We start from the raw sequence: 17,962 nt of genomic DNA, 5'->3' as shown, positions 1-17,962 counted from the left end.
GATGGAGACAGCAGCCCTGAAATTAAAAGGCACCTTCTTCTTGGGAGGAAAGCGATGACAAATCTTGACAGCATCTTGAAAAGCAGAGACATCACCTTGCCAACAAAAGTCCGAATAGTCAAAGCTATGGTTTTTCCTGTTGTGATGTATGGAAGTGAGAGCTGGACCATAAGGAAAGCAGACCGCCGAAGAATTGATGCCTTTGAATTGTGGTGCTGGAGGAGGCTCTTGAGAATCCCCTGGACTGCAAGGAGAACAAACCTATCAGTTCTAAAGGAAATCAACCCTGAATGCTCACTTGAAGGACATATCCTGAAGCTGAGGCTCCAGTACTTTGGCCATCTCATGAGAAGAAAAGAGTCCTTGGAAAAAACCTTGATGTTAGGAAGGTGTGACGGCAAGAGGAGAAGGGGAGGACCGAGGATGAGATGGCTGGACAGTGTCTGCGAAGCAACCAACATGAACCTGACACAACTCCGGGAGGCAGTAGAAGACAGGAGGGCCTGGCGTGCTCTGGTCTATGGGGTCACGAAGAGTCGGACACGACTAAACGACTAAACACACACACACCCTCTCCTACCACTGCCTTGGAGTGGCGGTCCCTTTATACACTCGCTGGTGTTTTGGAGTTCTTGCACTTTTTGTTTGTATTCTCTTGCGGTTGGCCCAGAGACCACCCGGCCTTCTTGGGCGAATCGCCCCCTTGGCGTCCTGGTCCCGGGGCTCTTTTAGGGCCTGATCGGCACCCCACCCCAGGAGCGCCTCCCGGGAACCTCCCGGGCCAGCAGCTGCAGGCGCCCGGCTTCCAGGGCCTCCTTCCCGGAGACACTCGAAAGCCTCCGCCGTGTCTGCTCTCCCCACCACTGCCTAGAGGCCACTCGTTCCAGAACAAGAGCGGGCGGGTTTTGCTTAAAGGCCAGCAAACTCTCCAGGACTTCTTTTATTGGGGAAAGCGGGGGGGGGGAGGAGAGAAAGAGTGGTAACAAGGCCGCATTGTATGGTCCGGGCTTCAGATGCTGTCTTGGTGGCACGGCGGGAGGGGGGGCAGTACAAAGGGCAAGGCAAAGCCGTCGGAGGAGCCGCCTGGCAGGCAGGCAGGGAAAGGGGCGGGCGCGTTCCGAGAAGCCGGGGGTTCTGCCTGCCCCTTAACAACACTCGCCCCCGTGCAAGTCTCTGGCGAGGGGGGCTCCGTCGTGGCCCGCCAGGCAGCGGCCCCTCCCCACCCAAGGACCACCGGGCACAAGGGAAAAGCCAGCATCCGAGCCTAGAGTGTAAGCGAGTCCGAAGATTTTAGAAGCCAAACTTGGACAGCAAGACGTTGCTGGCGGGGCGTTGCGCCTGTTGAACTTGGAAGTCCCCAAACAGCACGGGCTGAACGCTCACAAAAGTCAGAGGACCGAACCGCCTGTCGCACATCACTTGCTAAAGGGGCCCACCATCTGCAAAACACTTCCGGAAGAGGGAAGCTTGGCCCAGCCCCCAGTCCCCCCCCCCCGGCTTCGGGGAGCCAACAGATGAGGATCGGGCCCCCGTTCTGCCGGCTCCCTCCCCGGAGGTCCCGGGGCAGCCCTTTCTCCCGCAGCTCCTGCAGGAAAGCCTCTGCTGGGGCACAGGGGCCCCGAGTCCGCCTGCCCTCTTCCAGGGAGGGGACGCGGGGCCCCCAGAGTGAACCCCGGTGCATGTCCCCCTTCAGGCAGGAGGGGGCAAGGCCCACCCTGGCTGAGAAGGGGCTGCTGCAAACCGCCCTGGCCCCGGGAGGCGGCGGCGGCCCCAGCCGGAGGGGCGCTGCAGCACACAGAGGGTTAAAGCCCCGGCTGGCTCGGGCCGCGCCCGCCTCCCTGGAAAAACGGCCTCAGAAGCAGCACAGAGGCTGCTCCTTTCCCACATGAAAGCCGGTCCTGTTCCCAAACCGCAGCAGCCCAGCGGCAGCCAGCCAGCCTCCCCCCCCCCCGACGCCGACGCCCTCATTTGTCCTGGGAAGGAAGGGGGGCTGCCGCAAGCCTGGGAACAGGGCTAGGCTTCCTCGCGTGGAGGGAGGGGCACGTGGCGCCCAAACGCGGAGTAGTGAGAGCGCGGGAGAGGCGGGCACACACGCACACGCACCACTTTATTGGCGGCGAGGGGGGGGCAGAGGCAGCAGTGTTCTTTTGAAAGCGGAGCTGGGGGCGCTTCCCCTCCTTTGGAAAAGAATGGCGCTCTTTCCCCCCCCCCGGTCATCAGGCGGGGGTGGGGGGTGGGGGCCAGAGGAGGTTCCGGCATGAGCCCGAAGGGCCCCCATCCTCGCCGGCGGGGCCTCAGCGCACCCGCCCGCCCGCTCGTGCCGGGCCGGCACCTCCTTCGCAGCAGCTGACTTCCACGGAGGAGCGGCGGCGGCGGCGCTCGCCTTCAAGACCCTTCGGCCCTCCAGCCCCCCCCCACTCCTACCCCATGCACCGCTCTCTCTACACGCGCCCCGAGTCTGCAGCCCCCCCGCCCAGCCGCCGTCAAGGTCGCGAACGCCCCCCTACACCCCCCACCCGCACCCCTGCCCTCGTCTCGGTTTGGCGGTCCGGGGCCAAGCACGCAAGCCTCCGGGCCCAACCGCGCTCTGCTCTCCCAAGCAGCACATTCCGCCCTGACCGCACCCTTCTCTCCAGCACCCCTCCCTCCACACTGCGCGCTTCCTGTTGTCGGGCCCGCACGGCACGCATTCCCGTCCTGTTCCACGAGTCATGAGCAATCGGCGAAGAATGGGCCTCGGGGCAGCCAGGCGGCCCGCTCGGCTCTTTACGCACACGCGGCGCCAAAGAACACCGGCCGAGCGAGCGAGCGAGCGAGCGCAGGCTTTCCAGCACCCGGCCGGCAACAGCGCAGCAACAGCGCCTCCTCCTGGCAGGAAAGGAGAGACGCGAGAGGAGCCCACGGGCTGCCTCCCGCCCCGTCTGGTCGCCCGGCGGCTCCGCCCTTTCGCCCACTCGGGGGCAGCTGAAAACAGGAGACAGAGCCGCCGCCGCCGCCGCCGCCGCTCTCGGGGCTCCCCGGAGCTCTGCCCGCTGGCCTGCGGAGAAGAAGAGCACAGCCAGGCCACCGGAGGGGCCGGCCCGTCCTAAACAGGTGGAATCCGGCATCTCTCTGACCGCGGCTAGAAGATCCAACAGGCCGTTTCGCCAGTATTCGCTTTCTGGGCAAGCTGGCCCAGCGAGCGGTGGCCGAGCAGACCTGCATCTCTCTGGAGGAAATGGACGGCCTGGATCCATCATTCCAGTTGGGGTTTGACCTCTGAAGAGAAACCCCTGGGGGAAGGAGGGGGTGAGCCTGTTGGTTCTGCTGGATCTCTCAGTGGCTTTTGGGACCCTCGACCACAGTATCCTCCCGGGCAGGCCAAGGCCAGCCGCTCTGGGGATTGGCGCGGCTCTTTCTTAGCTGCTTCTGATCAAGGGTTCAGCAGCAGGAGAGACTTTTGCCTCTGTGGGCTTTCAAATGTGAGGCTCCTCAAAGGGACCTCTCTCTCTCTCTCTCCTATCCTTTTTAATGTCTATGTAAAGCCATTGGAAGAAGAGGCCACCTGGAGTTTTTGGGAGTCCACCGGGGGCAGCATGTTGGCGACACCCTACGCAACCCCTCCTTTCCTTCCTCTGCAGTGGATGTGGCCCAGGTGTAGCGCGCTGCCTGGCCTCACAATCAGACTGAACCAGAACAAAGACGTTGACGCTGAACCTGGGCAGGGCAGAGGTCTTGCTGGTTGGGGGCCCCCACTCTCTAGGGTGGATGGTTTGACACTTCCTTGTAGGGACTGTGCGTAACGTGGGGGGTGGCCTTAGACCTGGTCCTTTCTTTGGACCACCAAATGGTACCTGGGTCAAGGCCAGCCTTCAGTCAGCTTTGTCCGATTGCCCAGTTGCACCCCTACCTTGATGGGAGGTCCCCGACTGCCTGTGAACTCAAGGCTTGACTACTACCACACTCTGTACCTGGGGCTTCCCTTGAAGCTGCCTCAGCAACTGCAATGGGTGCAGGTGGTGGTCTCCAGGTTAATCACTGGGGTTACTAAATTCAGTCACATTTCCCCGGTGAGTGGTCTCCATTCCTTTCCAAGCCATACTCAGAAGTGCTGATGCTAACAAGGAAAGCCTTTCATGTATTCGCGAAGGCTTTCACGGCCGGGATCTAATGGTTGTTGTGGGTTTTTCGGGCTCTTTGGCCGTGTTCTGAAGGTTGTCCTTCCTGACGTTTCGCCAGTCTCTGTGGCCATGGGCCTCTTCAGAGGACAGGAGTAGGAATTCTGTCCCTCCCTTTAATGGTTTGGGATCCCGTTCACTGTCCGAGCGCTTCCTCTGAAGAGTGTCAGCCTGCACTACCCGATCCACCCAGGCCAGTCTCTTACGGGTGCCTGCTCTGAGGAAGACGAGGGAGGCATCCACGAGGAACCGAGCCTTGTCGGTTGCGGCCCCAGAGCTTCGGAACCACCTTCCCGGGGAGATTCATCAGGCCTCCTCCTCCTCCTCCCGCCCAGCTTTTAAGAAATGGCTCAAGACCCCTCTCTTCGAGGAAGCCTTTAGAGAGATTCTCCCCTTCCCTTGCATACACCTGGAGCACAACGCATCCGTCAACCGCCTGTGTGTCCATTTGGGATTGGGTTGAATTTGGTTTGTTGGAAGTACAGTGTGTCTGGGGAGGTGGGGTGGACTGAGGATGATCATAACTTGAAGGGTTATATAGAGATGACGGTCAACCATCCAGACGGTCAACGCTTTGCACTGTAACAAGCCAGTCTGCTGAAACTCCTAGCGGAAGGGTGGGCTGGCCTGTTTCACAGGCAGAAGCCAGGATTCAGCCTGCACTACTGGTGGGAGGGGCAACGAAGCCCCGCGAACCCCAGGCGGCTGGCCTGCACTAAGCCAAGACTTACCTTGTTCCTTCTCATGCCGTACCATCCATGGCCACAGGTGGCAGCAGCTCTCCAGGGTGACCGGCAGGAACTCTCTCCACATGGATATTCCGGGGAAAGCCAGTCTTGCCCGCTCTTTCGCTGAAGGGCAGCCCCCCCCCCAGCACTAGGAGCACACAATCCATGTGGCGTATAGGAGGGCTGAGGCAGCACAGCTGCAATGCATGGAAAACCAGGCACGGACGGAGCCCCTATGGCTCCTGCCCCCCACTGGCCCCCAGATCCGGGCACTCCCTCCAGCTGCTGCAGAAGCCCAGCCCACGTTCTGGAGCTCTCCCCGAGGCCCCTCCTGCTGCCAACACCAAGCCAGGCCAAGTGACAAAGCTGGGCCCCGGGGGGGGCCTCGTACCGGCTCCCCCAAGAAACGCCAGCTGGGCAAGAGAAGCTGTGTATGGCTTTTTTCTTTTTTAATTGTGTGCTGTGTTATGCACAAACTGCCCATCATTGATTGACACCCCTTCCCAGCATGTGAGCCCCCCCCCCCATCAAGAGCTGGCAAACAACACATTTTCCCCCACCCCACCCCCCCGCTGGTCTTGCTGGCTAAGCCCAGGTGGTGCACAGATCCCACCTGCTCCAACGGTGCCCCTGTGGCAACAGCAGACTCCCAGCTGTCCTGCCGACTCGGAGGGCCACAAATCCAGCCAGTCCTCTCTCAGGCATCCTCCCACCCCAGCCCCAAACATTCGGCATTTCACCCCACAGCACAAAGGGCCCGTGGGGTCCAGAGGGGGGCGGGGAACAGCAGTAGCAGGCAGAGTCTGTCCTCCTGGCCGCCCTCCTCGCTCAGCGCAGATTTGACCACCGGCAGGTGATGAGGTACTGGGGATAAGCCTGCGTGTCGTTGAAGATGACGAAGATGGAGGGGTCGCGGGGGTTGTCCACCGTGCTGTCGTACCGCCGCGGCACAGCATCCCCTTCTCGCAGGGGGGGCGCTCGCATGCTCTGGCTGCCCGTGGTGTAGTCCCCAACCAAAGTCTGGGCCACAAAGATGTACTTGTTGCCGCTGCTGCTACTGGCAGGCGAGTACTTTTCCTGGGCCGAGAGGAAGGCACTGGCGGCGAAGTACACCCCGTGGCCGTAGTGCGTCGCTGGGGAGAGGCGAGGAGGGAGGAGGTGAGAACGCCTGTCCGTGGCCTCGGGCTTCAGAGGCAGAGAGGAAAGACCCTGCGATGCCCTGCCTGGAGGACCGGCGCAGGACGGGCGCTCTCGGCCCCACTGCCCACCTCCAGCGCTAGCCACTGGGCTGTCTGGCCACCTGAGTGCCATGGGGGGGGCGGGAAGGGTCCAGGGGGAGGGCCCAAGCTCCCTGGGCTGACTTTTCACTTGGGAGGTGGAAGCGGGTCCCTCTTCCATGGCGAGCAACCGCCTCCCCATCGCCCGAGAGCCGGCTTACCATTCCTGCCGCAGAAACTCCGGTTGAAGCCATGCTGGCAGATCTCCCGGCTGGACTCCTCCGTCGTGCCGTGATAGAGGAGCCGCTCCACCTGTTGGTGCCCACAGGCCTTCTCCATGGCGGCTTTCTTCAGCTGGTACTGCTGGTGCAACAGTGGGTGCACCAGCTTCTCCACCTGCCGTGCAAGAGAAGGGATGGATCAGATCAGGGGCCCCGGCTGCCCAGGCAACCTCCCCCACATCCTTGAGGCTTCTCTTAGTTGAGATGGGTCAGGCCCAAAGCTCTCAGGGGCCAGAAAAGCGGGTGGGACTAGGCTGTGCCCCCGCTGCAGCTCTGGAAGGCGTCCCACCCAAAAAAGCAGCCTCTCCACAGAGCCACCCCCGCCGGGCCCATCTTGGGAAAAACGTGGAAAGCACCAAGTGGCCCTTCTTCTACTGCACAGCCGTTTTTCACAGACGGGGCCAAACAGAACTTGGGGGAGCTGAGCAAGCAGAAGGGACCTTCGTTGTGTGGGGTGGGAGCTTACAGAGAACTTTCCTTTCCAGAGATAGTGCAGCGGGGGGGGGCACAAGAGAGGACACAGGCAGAAGCTGCCTCCTTGTTTCAGAGCCCCTTTGGCGGTTGCCGGCTTGGTGGCCCTTGTGCTGGGCATGGCAGGCCTGGGACGAGGTCGGGCGTGGGTGGGCAAAGGGCCCTCCAGCCTCGATGGGAAGATCCGGTGTCGCGAAGCCCACCCGGAGGCCTCCTGGCCAAGTGCCAGCCTAGCACCCAGAAAGGGGACTGCCAGCCTCTTGGCCCCAGGCCCACCCCAAACCAGCCCCCACCCCACCCCCAGGCCCACCGGACCTTGACAATGTGGATCTTGTTGTGCAGGCCTCTCAGCGTGTCGTAGAAGTGGCGGACGGTCTGCCGGAATTCCTCGGAGGCCTCGCTCAGGGGCACCAGCTGCCCTTTATCCTCGGCCAGGGCTGGGGGGGCTGCAAAAGGGATAAAGAGGGCTTCTGCCAAAAGAGCACCTCCGCTCCACCCGAGGCAGGGCCGCAGAGGGAGGGGTCTGCGCGCTGCTCCCCAAAGGCTCAGCCCTGCCGCCCCCCCTCTCCCTGATGCCTGCCCGGAACCCCCAAAGAAGAACGAAAGAGAACCGCGGGGCGCCGCTCACCTGAGGGGGCCGCGGGGGGTGGGGGCTCAATGCGGCCAATGGGCAGAGTCTGGGCATTGCCAAGGTCGTGCTCTTCCATGCGCTCAAGGTCGATGATGAAGGGGCGCCCCCCAAAGAACACGTCGACTCGCTTGAGTCCTCGGTGCCAGGCTTGCTCCAGGAGGGCGCTGGTCTCTGCAGGATACGGGGTGGGCGAGCCGTCCCCTGAGGGCTCCCAGCGGACCCAGCGGGTGCTGCCAGGGCACGCAGGGCCCTCTGCCTGCAACAGCCGGGTGAGCAGCAACGCCAGGTCACGGGTGGCCGCCACCGGGTAGTCGGCAAAACCCTGCACCGTGGCGACCGTGCCCGCCAGCAGGATGCGCACCGCGTGCTTCCTCTCCAGGTAGGCCAGATAGTCCTGGCACAGGGCCGGCAGGGAGCTCAGCGCCCCGTTGGCCACCTTCTCCTCTCGCAGCTGAGCCCGCAAGGTGGCTTCCAGCTCCCGGGCCAGAGGGGCCGCCTGCTCCTTGGACCCCACGCAGGCCACCACCCGAGCCGCCTCCAGCTCCTGCAGGGACATGCTCAGGGCCGACCGGAGGGCGCCATCCGGACTGGGCCCCCGCTGCTGCTCCTTCTCCCAGGAGCACCTGGACAGCTCCGTGGCCTGGCGCAGCTCCTCCTCCTCCCGCCGGACGCTGTCCATTGACTCCTGGATGGCCAGCAGCAGCTGGGCCTCTTCCTCCACGCTGCCCTCGGGGCCCAAGAGGGAGCCTGCCCCCTGGGGCGAAGCCTCTTCTTCCGGGACCTCCAGGACCAAGGAGCCGGCCTCCTCCTCCTCCTCCTCTTCCTCTTCTGCAGGTGGGGCTCCCGCTGGCGCCTGCCCAGGGTCGGTGTAAAGGTCCTCCTCTTCCTCCCCTTTACTGCTCACCAGGGGCCACCAGTCTCCGTCTGCCGCAGGAAGGTCCACCAGGTTGGGCTGAAGGGCAGCCAGGAGGTCCTTGATCTCTTCTGCAGAAGGAGAAGCCGCCGGAGAAGCTCAGGGGCCGGGCAGGAGCGCAGCGGGCCAGAGGAGAGGAAAGAGGGGCCACCGCCTCGCAGCCTCCTCCAAGGAGAAGGGCCCCCTCTCTCAGCCCCCTCCCACTCCCTTCTCCTCATTCCTCATCGGCACACTGGCTGGTCCGGTCTGCCTGCCTCACCTAGGCTGGCTTCGCTCTGATCTTGGGCCACTCCTCCTGGGGGCCCCGATCCGTGCCGGTTCTCCCGTTGACAACCCAGGGCCAGCGGTTCCTGAGACCACTCCAGCTCGTGCTGGGGACAAAAGGGAAGGGCCTTAGAAGAGGCCAACGCCACAACCCGCCTGCACCCACCCCTCCGGACGGCACCCTGTCCTTCCCCTCCCAGGGACTCCAGGGTTCCAGCCCCGACCCCCTTTTCCCAGCAGCGCCTCCCTTCCTCCCAACGTCCTCGCCCCTTGCGCTAAGCAAGCCTGAGCGAGCACACCTGTGTCTCCGGAGGATGCCAGTGGAGATGCTCCAACCCAAGGATGCACTGGAAGCGCCTCTCCAGGTCGCGCACAATGGCCTGGCCACGATCCTCCAGGAGGAAGCGCTGAATGCCAGGCAGCTGCAGGACCACCGTTTCCGTATGGATGGCGCCAAGCAGGCTCTGCAGTAACTCTGCCGCTGCCCTGCAGGCCTGAGCTTCTCCACTCAGCTACCGGGGGGGGGGGCGGAGAGAGAGAGAGAGAGAGAGAGAAGCCCTGAGTGGCCCCCAAGGCCTGGGGGGGGGCAAGGGAATGAGGGAAGGATGGAGGCCCCAGCGTCAGGCAGGCAGGCAGGCGGGCAGACTCGCCACCACCTCCAGCCCAGCACTTACCCGCAAGCCGGTGACGTCCGGCTCCTCCAGCGGTAGCAGGGCGACGTCGGAGATGCTGGCCAGCAGGTCCTGGTGGTAGCGCTGCAGGTAGCGGAGGGGGGCAGGCTCAGCGGCCACCAGGGCCTCGTCGGGAGCGCTGTCCTGCAGGAAGGCCTCCAGCCGGGCCAGGTTCTCCTCCTCCAGCCCGGCCAGGGTTAGGCCCTCCAGCTGGTCCCCGCTCTCCGCCAGCCGCACCTGGCAGCAGCGGAGGCTCGCCTCGACCTGGGCCCAGCGGGGGGAGCCCAGCGCCAGGAGGTGCCGCTCCGACAAGGCCAGGGTGAAGGAGCCCAGCAAGGAGCCCACGAGGGAGGCGGCCAGGCGGGCGGAGGAGGGCGCCAGGGCCACCACCAGCACCTCCTCAGCCATCGGGAGGCAGCCGGCCCCCACCTGCCTCTCTGCCAGCAGCTCGGCCAGGCGCCCACGGACATCCTCCCGCTGCAGGAAGCCGAGGACCCAGGCCGAGAAGGGCAGGCGCTCCTGAACCGCTGCCTCCAAGGTGGCTCGGACGTGCTCCTGCAGCTGTCGCCGGCGGGCCGGATCCCCTCCCGTGACACACAGCCTGGCGCCCTCCAGATGGAGAGAGCACTCCTCGGGGACAGGGGCTGCCAGCTCCTGCAAGGCCCGGCTGGACTGAAGGAGCTGTCGCAGGGCTGCCTCTGGCAGCGGGAGGCCGGTCAGTGGGATCCCTTCGTCGGCTGGCAGGGCTCCTTCCTCCACTGCAGCTGTTATGGTTGCCTCCTTCTCTTCCTCCTCCTCCTCCTCCTCCTCCTCCTCCTCCTCCTCCTCCTCCTCCAGGGGCTCCAGGAAGTCATAGTGAGGAGAGACATCCAGGCTGACCCCTTCGAGCTGGTGAGGCTTCTGCAGCACTCCGCCGACCACTGCCAGGGAAGGAATCAGAGGCAGGGACGATTCAGGAGAGGGGAGGAGGGAGGGAGGGAGGGCATGGGCTCTGTTACCTTGCGAAACCAACAAAGAGCCAAGTGCAACCCCCCACCCCACCCCTCACCCCCACCTTAAAGGAAGATGGGCTCAGTCTGGCCTCCTGAGACAAAATGCCTTCCTCGCACGGCGTGCGCAAGTATCCGCTGATGGACCTCCAGGGCCCAGTGAAGGAATCAGCACACACACACACACACACACACACACACACCGCCCAAGTGCTGGCCTTCTCCACCCTTCCCCTCCCCTCTGGGGTCTCTCTACCACTGGGGATGACACGTGGGGGGGGGCGCAGGTGTCCCACTCCCGTTTGCCTTCCCACAAAGGGGCTAGCAGGCCGAGCAGAAGGAGGAGGGCTCTCCCCTCGGGGCTCACCGACGGCTGAGCAGACTCCGGGGAGCTGGCGCTTCTCTCTGCTTTGGTCGACGAGCCCGCAAGGCGGCACCCCAGACCAGAAAGACCCCCCCCCCAGTTCCGCAGGTTTGGTGCAAAAGGGACCCAGGGCTTGCTGGAGGGGGTGGCGGCAGAGAACGGTGGCCCTGCTGTAACGAAGCCACCAAAAAGAGAAAGTGGCCCCCAGGTGGCCCCAACCCGTCCCTGGGCAGCCCTTCCTGGCGGGGGGGGGGGGGACACACACTGGGAGAGAGTCTCAGCCTCTGAGACCCAGTCAGCGAGTCCCCAGACGCACCTCTGCCCAGGCACTCCTTATAACCCAAGACTGCCCGGACCCCTCGCCCCCTGCAAGTTCAGCCACCTCCTTTACACCGGCCCCAGGAAACGTCCCCTCAAGCCTCTTCTCAAGCGCGTCTCTTACGCAGGTGCTTTCTTCTTTCCAGTCCCAATCTCCGGGCCCCTATCCTGCACCTCTCTCTGAGGTCGCTCTTGCGCCTTGCTTTGTGGTGACACTTGATCCACTGTCTACTACGCAGCCAACCTGCCTTCCAGGCTGTCTCCCTGGCTTTTCAAAACTTCTGCGGCTGACAACGGCCAGTGTTGGTCACACCTTCCTCAGGTCTCCTCCGGTCTCACCTGCCACGTATCCCGCAAACCCATCTCTGTGGTCGTCGGCTTCCCTCTTTCTCTGGACCAGCCAGAGAAGCAGATCTTCTCTCGTTACCAGAGGACGGCGGTTCCAGATCCGCCAATCTGGCTATGCTCCGCCCGCCATCCACCTTCTGGGGACGAGCGATCCTACCGCCTAGTCACAGCCGGCTCCACGCATCCCTTTGACCACGCGGTGGTGCATCTAAGCAGAACAACACACCTGCAGCCCACTGCGCTAACGGGCTGTTTGGGGTCCACCAGAACCTCAGTGGGGGGGCTTCTGCCCCCCAAGCCCTTGCCACGCCGGGAAGCCCCAAGTCTGCCTTAGCAAGTCTGCTGCATTGGGTGCAGGATGGGAAGGCGGGGCAGTGCATCCGAAGGAAAGAGGCAGCACTCGGGCAAAAGGGGTGGGTGGGCTTCCTCTCCTCCAGGGAAATAGCTGCCTGCAACAGAAGAGACCAGGGACTGTCCACGGCGCACAGGCACCCCTCCGCACCACTTACCTGCCCGGTTCTGGAAGGAAACGACGGCCCCCGTGCCACCCCGGAGCACCCTCACGGCCCGCACGGGGCCCCCGCCGCTCCGCCGGCTTTCAAAGTAGAGCTCCAGCAGGTCCTTCTTGAGGCGGGCGCCGCCAGCGCCTCGCACCAGCAGGCTGTCCGTCTGCTCCACCCAGTCCAGGGCCGGGGCGGCCCCTTCCAGCCCCCGGCCCTGCACCCGCGCCGCCAAGGCCAGGAACTCTGTGGAGGCAACCGGAGAGGGAGAGGGAACCGGGAGACCCCCGTGACCATCCAAGGGGCGCCGGGTCCCACCAGCCCTTTCCCCGCCGGGGGGGGGCACAGGAGGTTCTGGAAGGGCTGGGCGAGAGCCCACCAGAGCCAGGAAGGAACCCTAAGGCCAAGCGTGTCCCTGGGCCAGGGAGGGAGCAGTGACAAGGGGGGAGGGATTCCGCCCTCAGGGGTCACCAGCGCTGCCCCCCCGGAGCGCAGACTGACCGCAAGCACGCACAGTCTCGCCTGCATGCGTGCCCCACTGTCCTCAAGGGGTCCGAGGCGCCCTCTCCCCTTACCTGCTTGGCTGATGGGTTGGGGCAGCTGCACCAGGGCCTGATCCCCGGCCGGGCTCCGGTAGAGGGAGTAGCCGCCCCTCTCGCAGTCCAGCATGCGTTCCACATAGAGCTCCAGCAGGTCCCGGCTGGTCAGGGGGCTCAGGCCCCTCAGGACCACCTTCCCGTAATCTCGGGGAGCCGCTGGCTGCACGGCGAGGCAGGCCTCTTGCAAGACGTGGGTGGCTTTGGAGAGGACCCTCTGCGCATCTGGAGGAGAGACCGCGGGACCCCCCCCCCCGAGAAGGCTCAGAAACGTCCACAGCCCCTCCGGAGAGGAATCTCCGCCCCCCACCCCCACCCTGGAGCACCTGCGGCCCCTTCCGGTTGAGCTCTAACCCCAAGCAGTGCCGGGCAGTGGGGCCCAATGGGAGGATCCCCTGGATCCCCAAGACCAGAGAGCCGAGGGGCAGGTCATCCACACCCCCTCACGCGGACCTAGTCCTGCTCATCCTTCAGGAGGCGCCCGAGCACTGGTGTTTCTGAAAAAGACGGAGATCCCCTCCCTCTTCAACAACCGGAACAAGCAAAGAGCACCCCGCCATAGACTGCGCATGCACCGGGGGGGGTGGCCACTGGGCATGCATGTCCACATGCACCCTCCACCGTCCTCCCCAAAACATGAAGGGGAAAAAGAAAAGTAAAAACGTCCCCGAGAGCCTTTTTGGGCCACCCAGAGATCATGGAAGGAAACGTTGCAGGGGCCCACCCAGCCCGGAGGCCCACCTCCACCTCCACCTGCACCCCCTGTCAATCTGTTTGGCCACTAGGGGGCGCAAAGACTTTTTTTAAAAACCAGGGCAGCAGCCCTGTGGCTTTACAATAAAACTGCCAGCCTCCCACGGAAAGGCAGGCAGAAGCTCAACAGGACGAATCCCTCTTCTCCTGAAGAGCCCTCCCTGGAGCTTTATGCTGCCTCCAAGCTCACCCAACGCAGCCACAATCTCTGCGTGTTGTGCCATTTCCTTTTTCCTTTATTCACACGTCCAGTGCCCTGCCACGATCCATCACCCCGAGCAGCACCTGTGGGGTGGGTTTGCACAAGCGAGTGCATCCTTCCAAGGTCGAGGGCTGGGCACGTGTGCCCCCAGACACTGGAGGCTCCCACCCTCATATGAAGAGATCCTACGTGGCGACACACACCGGGGCGAGTGTGCCAGAACACAGAGCCTGCCAGGGAAAGCCGGGGAGCCGGGAAGCTCCCGATGGCTCTCGTGAGTGAGCCAAGCAACCATCTTGCCCAAGCCAGCGCTTCCAAGCGGCTTTGGGGGGCAGCTCCAAACCTTCGTCATGGTGGCCGGGGATGCTGGAACCCACCTTCAGAACCAGCAGAAGGCCCCTGCCTGGGGAAACGCAGCTCTCTCTCTCTCTCTCTCTCACACACACACACACACACACACACACACACACACACACACAGTCAGCCTCTCACTTTCAGGAGAGACAGGATCTGCTGCTGCAAAGGGGCAGGGGCTTGCAGGGGCTCCATGAAAACCCCAACCCATGCAAGGGGTCTCTACTTTACAGTAGCCGCTGAGCTAAGACAAGCAGCTTGCTCTGCCCTGCTTCCAGCCCACCCACCACCCACCCCCTGCCCCAGATGGAGGGGAAGGGGCTCAGAAACACATCCCTACTCTCCCCAAAGGGCGGCTCTAATGGTGCATCACGGTGGGGGGGGGGGGGAGGAACAGAAGGCATCAAACTGGCACTGAATGTCCTTCTGCCCACAGCTACTCAGTGGCCCCGATCCCACAGGATGGTCACCTAGGGAGCTCTGGGGCCCCAGGCTTGGAGGGCGGTCCGAGCAGGGCTCTGGCGCTCGCAGCAAGTGGTGAGAATCCAAGTGTGGAGCTTCGTCCAGAGGGGGGGGTCCCAGATGTCTGACTTGTACCCCAGAACTGTTGCTGTCCTCCGGCGCCCTCCAGCGGCTTCTGACTTGTGGCCACCTCCCAGAGCGCCCGTCACCAAGGCCCTGCTCAGGGATGGCCACTCAAGGACGCCAGCATTAAAGCCGCCAGGGTGGGGGTGGGGTGGGGGGCAGGGTGATGAAAGAGCCGCCCACCCAGGATGCCCTTCAAGTTCAGCGGTGGGGGGGTGGAGGTGCTCTAGCTGCTGCTCCACCCCTGGAGGGGCCGGTGGCCCTGCCGACTGCTCTGCTATGGGGGGGGAGAGTCCAGCCCTCCCCCAGAGCCTGATCAGCCCTTCGACGCTTCCAGGGAGGGAGGGAGGGAGGGAGTGAGGCCTCCTGTATATAAAAGTATAAAAAAGAAGCTGGTCAACAACCACAAAATGGTAGCCCTTAGACAGGGACATGCCCGGTCATTTCGGTTTATCAGTGGGCATCGGCTTCAGGCAACCAGCCACAATTCCAGATTTTTCTAGCCAAAATCCTGTTGCTCAGCCTAGTAAATCGCACTACAGAAGATCCACTGAATCCATGAAGATTGATTGGGAGAGTCATCTCCTCCGTGGGCTTTACTGATTCATATGGGCTTCCTCTAAAGGGAAGTTATTTTTTTATTTTTCTTCCCCATCTTGAAGAACTAGCTATTTAACGTTATAATCCTTTTTTATATTTATTGGTTATCTTACGTGTTGCAAGCCGCCTAGAGTGGTCGCAAGACCACATAGGCGGGATATAAACAAACAAACAAACACTGCAAGTCACGGGCCCTTCGAGAAAGGGGCAGGGAGGCGGGGGTGAGGGTCTGACACCCCCAGGCCCCATCGATTCAGGGGTGGCACTCTAGTGCAACTTACTCTGTGCAGCCGTGCCCCCCCTGAGTGTTCCCGCCCCCTCTTCTGCCCAGGCGGACCTATAATGGCACACCTACCCCGGGGGGGGGGGGGAAGCCCTCTTCACCGAGGCTGTACTTCCAGGTGGGTGTCAGCCCCCCCCCCCAGCCCCAGGACTTGTGGGTCCAAGTCCCGCCATCCCCTGGCCAAGAGGGGCCATCCAATATAAATGGTGCCAGACTGAAAGGGTGAGAGGAGGGAGTGGGAAGGGGCGGCCACCCCCTTCGACCCCCCCCAAGAGGGCGCCCTCTTCCCACAGCGGGGGGGGGGATGCGAGATATGGAAATGAGATCGTGGGGGGGGCGCGGTCCGCCTTCCAGCACTGGAGCAAGTCCGAAAGTGGGGAGGGAGGGAAGGTGGACCTGCTGAAACTCCGTCCCAAGATCCCTCCCTCCCTCCCTCCCTCGACGGTCCCCCCCCCTTCCCCAGCGCCGCCCACTCCCCGCGCCCCCACCGGAGAAGCCAGCCCCCCCCCGTCGCGTCCAGCCCAGGTTGTCCCTCCCTCCCTCCCTCGCGGCGGCGCCTGAGTCGAGCAACCGCGGGGCGTCGGGGGGGGGGTCAGCCCGGTCCTCCTCGGGTTCCCAACCCCCGCAGAGCCCCCCCCCGCCGCCCTCCCGCCCCCTCCTCCTCTCACCGTCGGGGCTCTCGAAGGTCAGGAGGGCGCGCCCGCCCCTCCGCCGGCAGCAGCTCAGCACGGGTCCTCCCCCCGAGCGGCGCCGGTTCTCGAAGTACAAGACCAGCAGCTCGTCCGCCACCTCCGGGGGGACGCCCCGAACCTCCACCGCCGCCGCCCCCGCCGCCCCCGCCATCCCGCCTCCGGGAGCAGCAGCAGCAGCAGCCTCTCTCTCTCGGGCCCCCCCCTCCCCGCTTCCCCTCCGCGCGCCTTCCGGGACCCGCCAAGGAAGGAGGGAGGGAGAGAGGGAGGGACTGGGGGGGCGGGCAGCGGGAAACGAAAGCGAAAGCGGGTCGGGCGCGCTGGGAGGGGCGGGGCGGGGCGGGGAGGCGTCCGCCTGTGCGCCCCGACGGGCAACGACGGGGGCGGCGGCTCCCGCTGGGCTTCCGGCTGCTCTCCGCCCTCGCCCCCCCCAAGGGCCGTCCCGCGACGGGCTCCCCCCCCCCCGCCCGCCCCGGGCTTCGTCCGCCCCTCCTCCGTCCGAAGGGCGCCCCGGGGGAGGACTGCCGGACTGCCTGCCTGCCTGCCGCGGGGGCCCGCAGAGGGGGAGGGAGGGGGACGGGGCGGGAAGGGGGCAGGTCGGGACCCCCGCCCTCTTTCGCTGGGGTCCTCCTCCTCCTGCTCGGCCTAATGGACGTGGGCAGGGAGCTTGGCCCGGGCAGGGGGGGAGAGGGGGGGCGGCCGCCTGCCAGGCCCCTCCCGGCCCCGAAAGCAAGCCTGCCCCCCAGGTGGGTGGGTGGGGGCCTGATGCCCCGGCTCGGGGGGTTCAAGGGAGGCTCTGCCCCTTCCCGCCTAAGGAAAAGCTGCCCCCCCCTCCCAAAGGTCTCTGGAAGGAAACTCGAGTCTTGGCCGCCGCCGCCCCCCCCCCCGCGGGACTTCTTTCTTACTCCTGTGTAGAGGCTGAAACGCTTGGCTGCTCCTCCTCCTCCTCCTCCAAGTGTCCTGTTTGGGCTCTTCCCTCTGATTCTGTGGAAGCGCTTAGGAAATGCTGCGGAACTCATGGAAGTAGCGAAAGGGGGTTGCTTTTAAAAATAAAATAAAATAAATTTAATAAACATACATCTGACTTAAAACAACAGAGTGGTCTTTTAGACCAGATGGGCGGGGTATAAATCAAATAAATAAATAAATAAAAATAAATAAGCCTACCACCACAATAAAATACAATTACTATACATAATACACCAGTGCCACCCTCACCCTCAGGGCTGGCATTAGTAATATTTTAAATTTCATTCCGACCATTTTCTCTCCAAAACTTCACTGTTTCTTCCCTCAGGGTATATACACCACTGTCACAAACCCCTTCGTTTCGTTCCCCTGTTTGTTCTTCCACCCAACCCAGGTTCCTCACTACATCAAATATGACTCTTAAATCAGTGTTATTCAATTAAACAATGTTTATTAAAGTGTTCATGTAAAGTAAATCATGGATGGTCATATTTAATCAATCAACTGTTCTTTGGTAACATTTATATTTGTTTATGTAGAATCACGTTAATCCAAGTGTTTATTCATTTCTTTTCTTATTCCCTACCTCTCTTATCGCTCTTCTCTAACACAAGACTGGTCCTTGTGACAAACACGAGTTCGAAAACACACGTGTAAGCTTGGACAGAGAGCAATCAGGAGTTTGCACATGCTAAAATGAGCTGAAGAGTCCAAATTCAGCCAGCCATGCTACAACACTCCTTCTCGCAGGTCTGCCCACATAAGAACACCCTGGTACTCTTAGATATTATTGTGAAAAGGTCAAGTGGGCTTTGTAGTCCTTACACTTAACTTGCACCACTGACAGGACTCTAAGTAAGCTAGGCCGAGGCAGCACTCTCAGATGACCCTATGGCAAGTGTACTGTTCAGGAAACCAAATGAGTTTTATAATCTTTATTTTATTAAAGAAAAAACATGTTACTAGATATTCAAAACCAAATTAAACCAAAACAAATAAACTAGCATTGTGCTGTTTAGTTACAAAGATGTAGTGAGGCAAAGAAAACATGAAAAATATAAAAGAGTTCAAAAATCTTA

The 17,962-nt window shown here is 62.6% G+C and overlaps 1 protein-coding gene across 2 annotated transcripts; it reads right to left on the bottom strand.

Annotated features, from left to right (window-relative positions):
- Nucleotides 1–5,313: 5,313 nt before the first annotated feature.
- PARP10 (poly(ADP-ribose) polymerase family member 10) lies at nucleotides 5,314–16,093 on the bottom strand. Of its 2 annotated transcripts, none has more exons than XM_072999480.2 (10): nucleotides 15,894–16,093; nucleotides 12,428–12,673; nucleotides 11,862–12,098; nucleotides 9,337–10,253; nucleotides 8,962–9,174; nucleotides 8,658–8,769; nucleotides 7,483–8,469; nucleotides 7,170–7,300; nucleotides 6,324–6,498; nucleotides 5,314–6,018 (listed from the first exon to the last, which is right to left on the bottom strand). In XM_072999480.2, exons 1-10 carry the CDS (start codon nucleotides 16,066–16,068, stop codon nucleotides 5,714–5,716), a joined length of 3,498 nt encoding a protein of 1,165 aa, XP_072855581.2. In that variant the 5' UTR covers nucleotides 16,069–16,093; the 3' UTR covers nucleotides 5,314–5,713. The 2 variants fall into 2 exon arrangements, with proteins under 2 accessions (XP_072855581.2, XP_072855582.2); XM_072999481.2 differs by lacking the exon at nucleotides 15,894–16,093 and adding an exon at nucleotides 12,803–12,945.
- Between the last annotated feature and the right edge of the window lie 1,869 nt (nucleotides 16,094–17,962).

This window comes from Pogona vitticeps, chromosome 4, assembly GCF_051106095.1.
Source record: "Pogona vitticeps strain Pit_001003342236 chromosome 4, PviZW2.1, whole genome shotgun sequence".
NCBI lineage: Eukaryota > Metazoa > Chordata > Lepidosauria > Squamata > Agamidae > Pogona > Pogona vitticeps.
The sequence above is the reverse complement of the archived record's forward strand: the minus strand, read 5'-3'. Positions and strand labels throughout refer to the sequence as shown.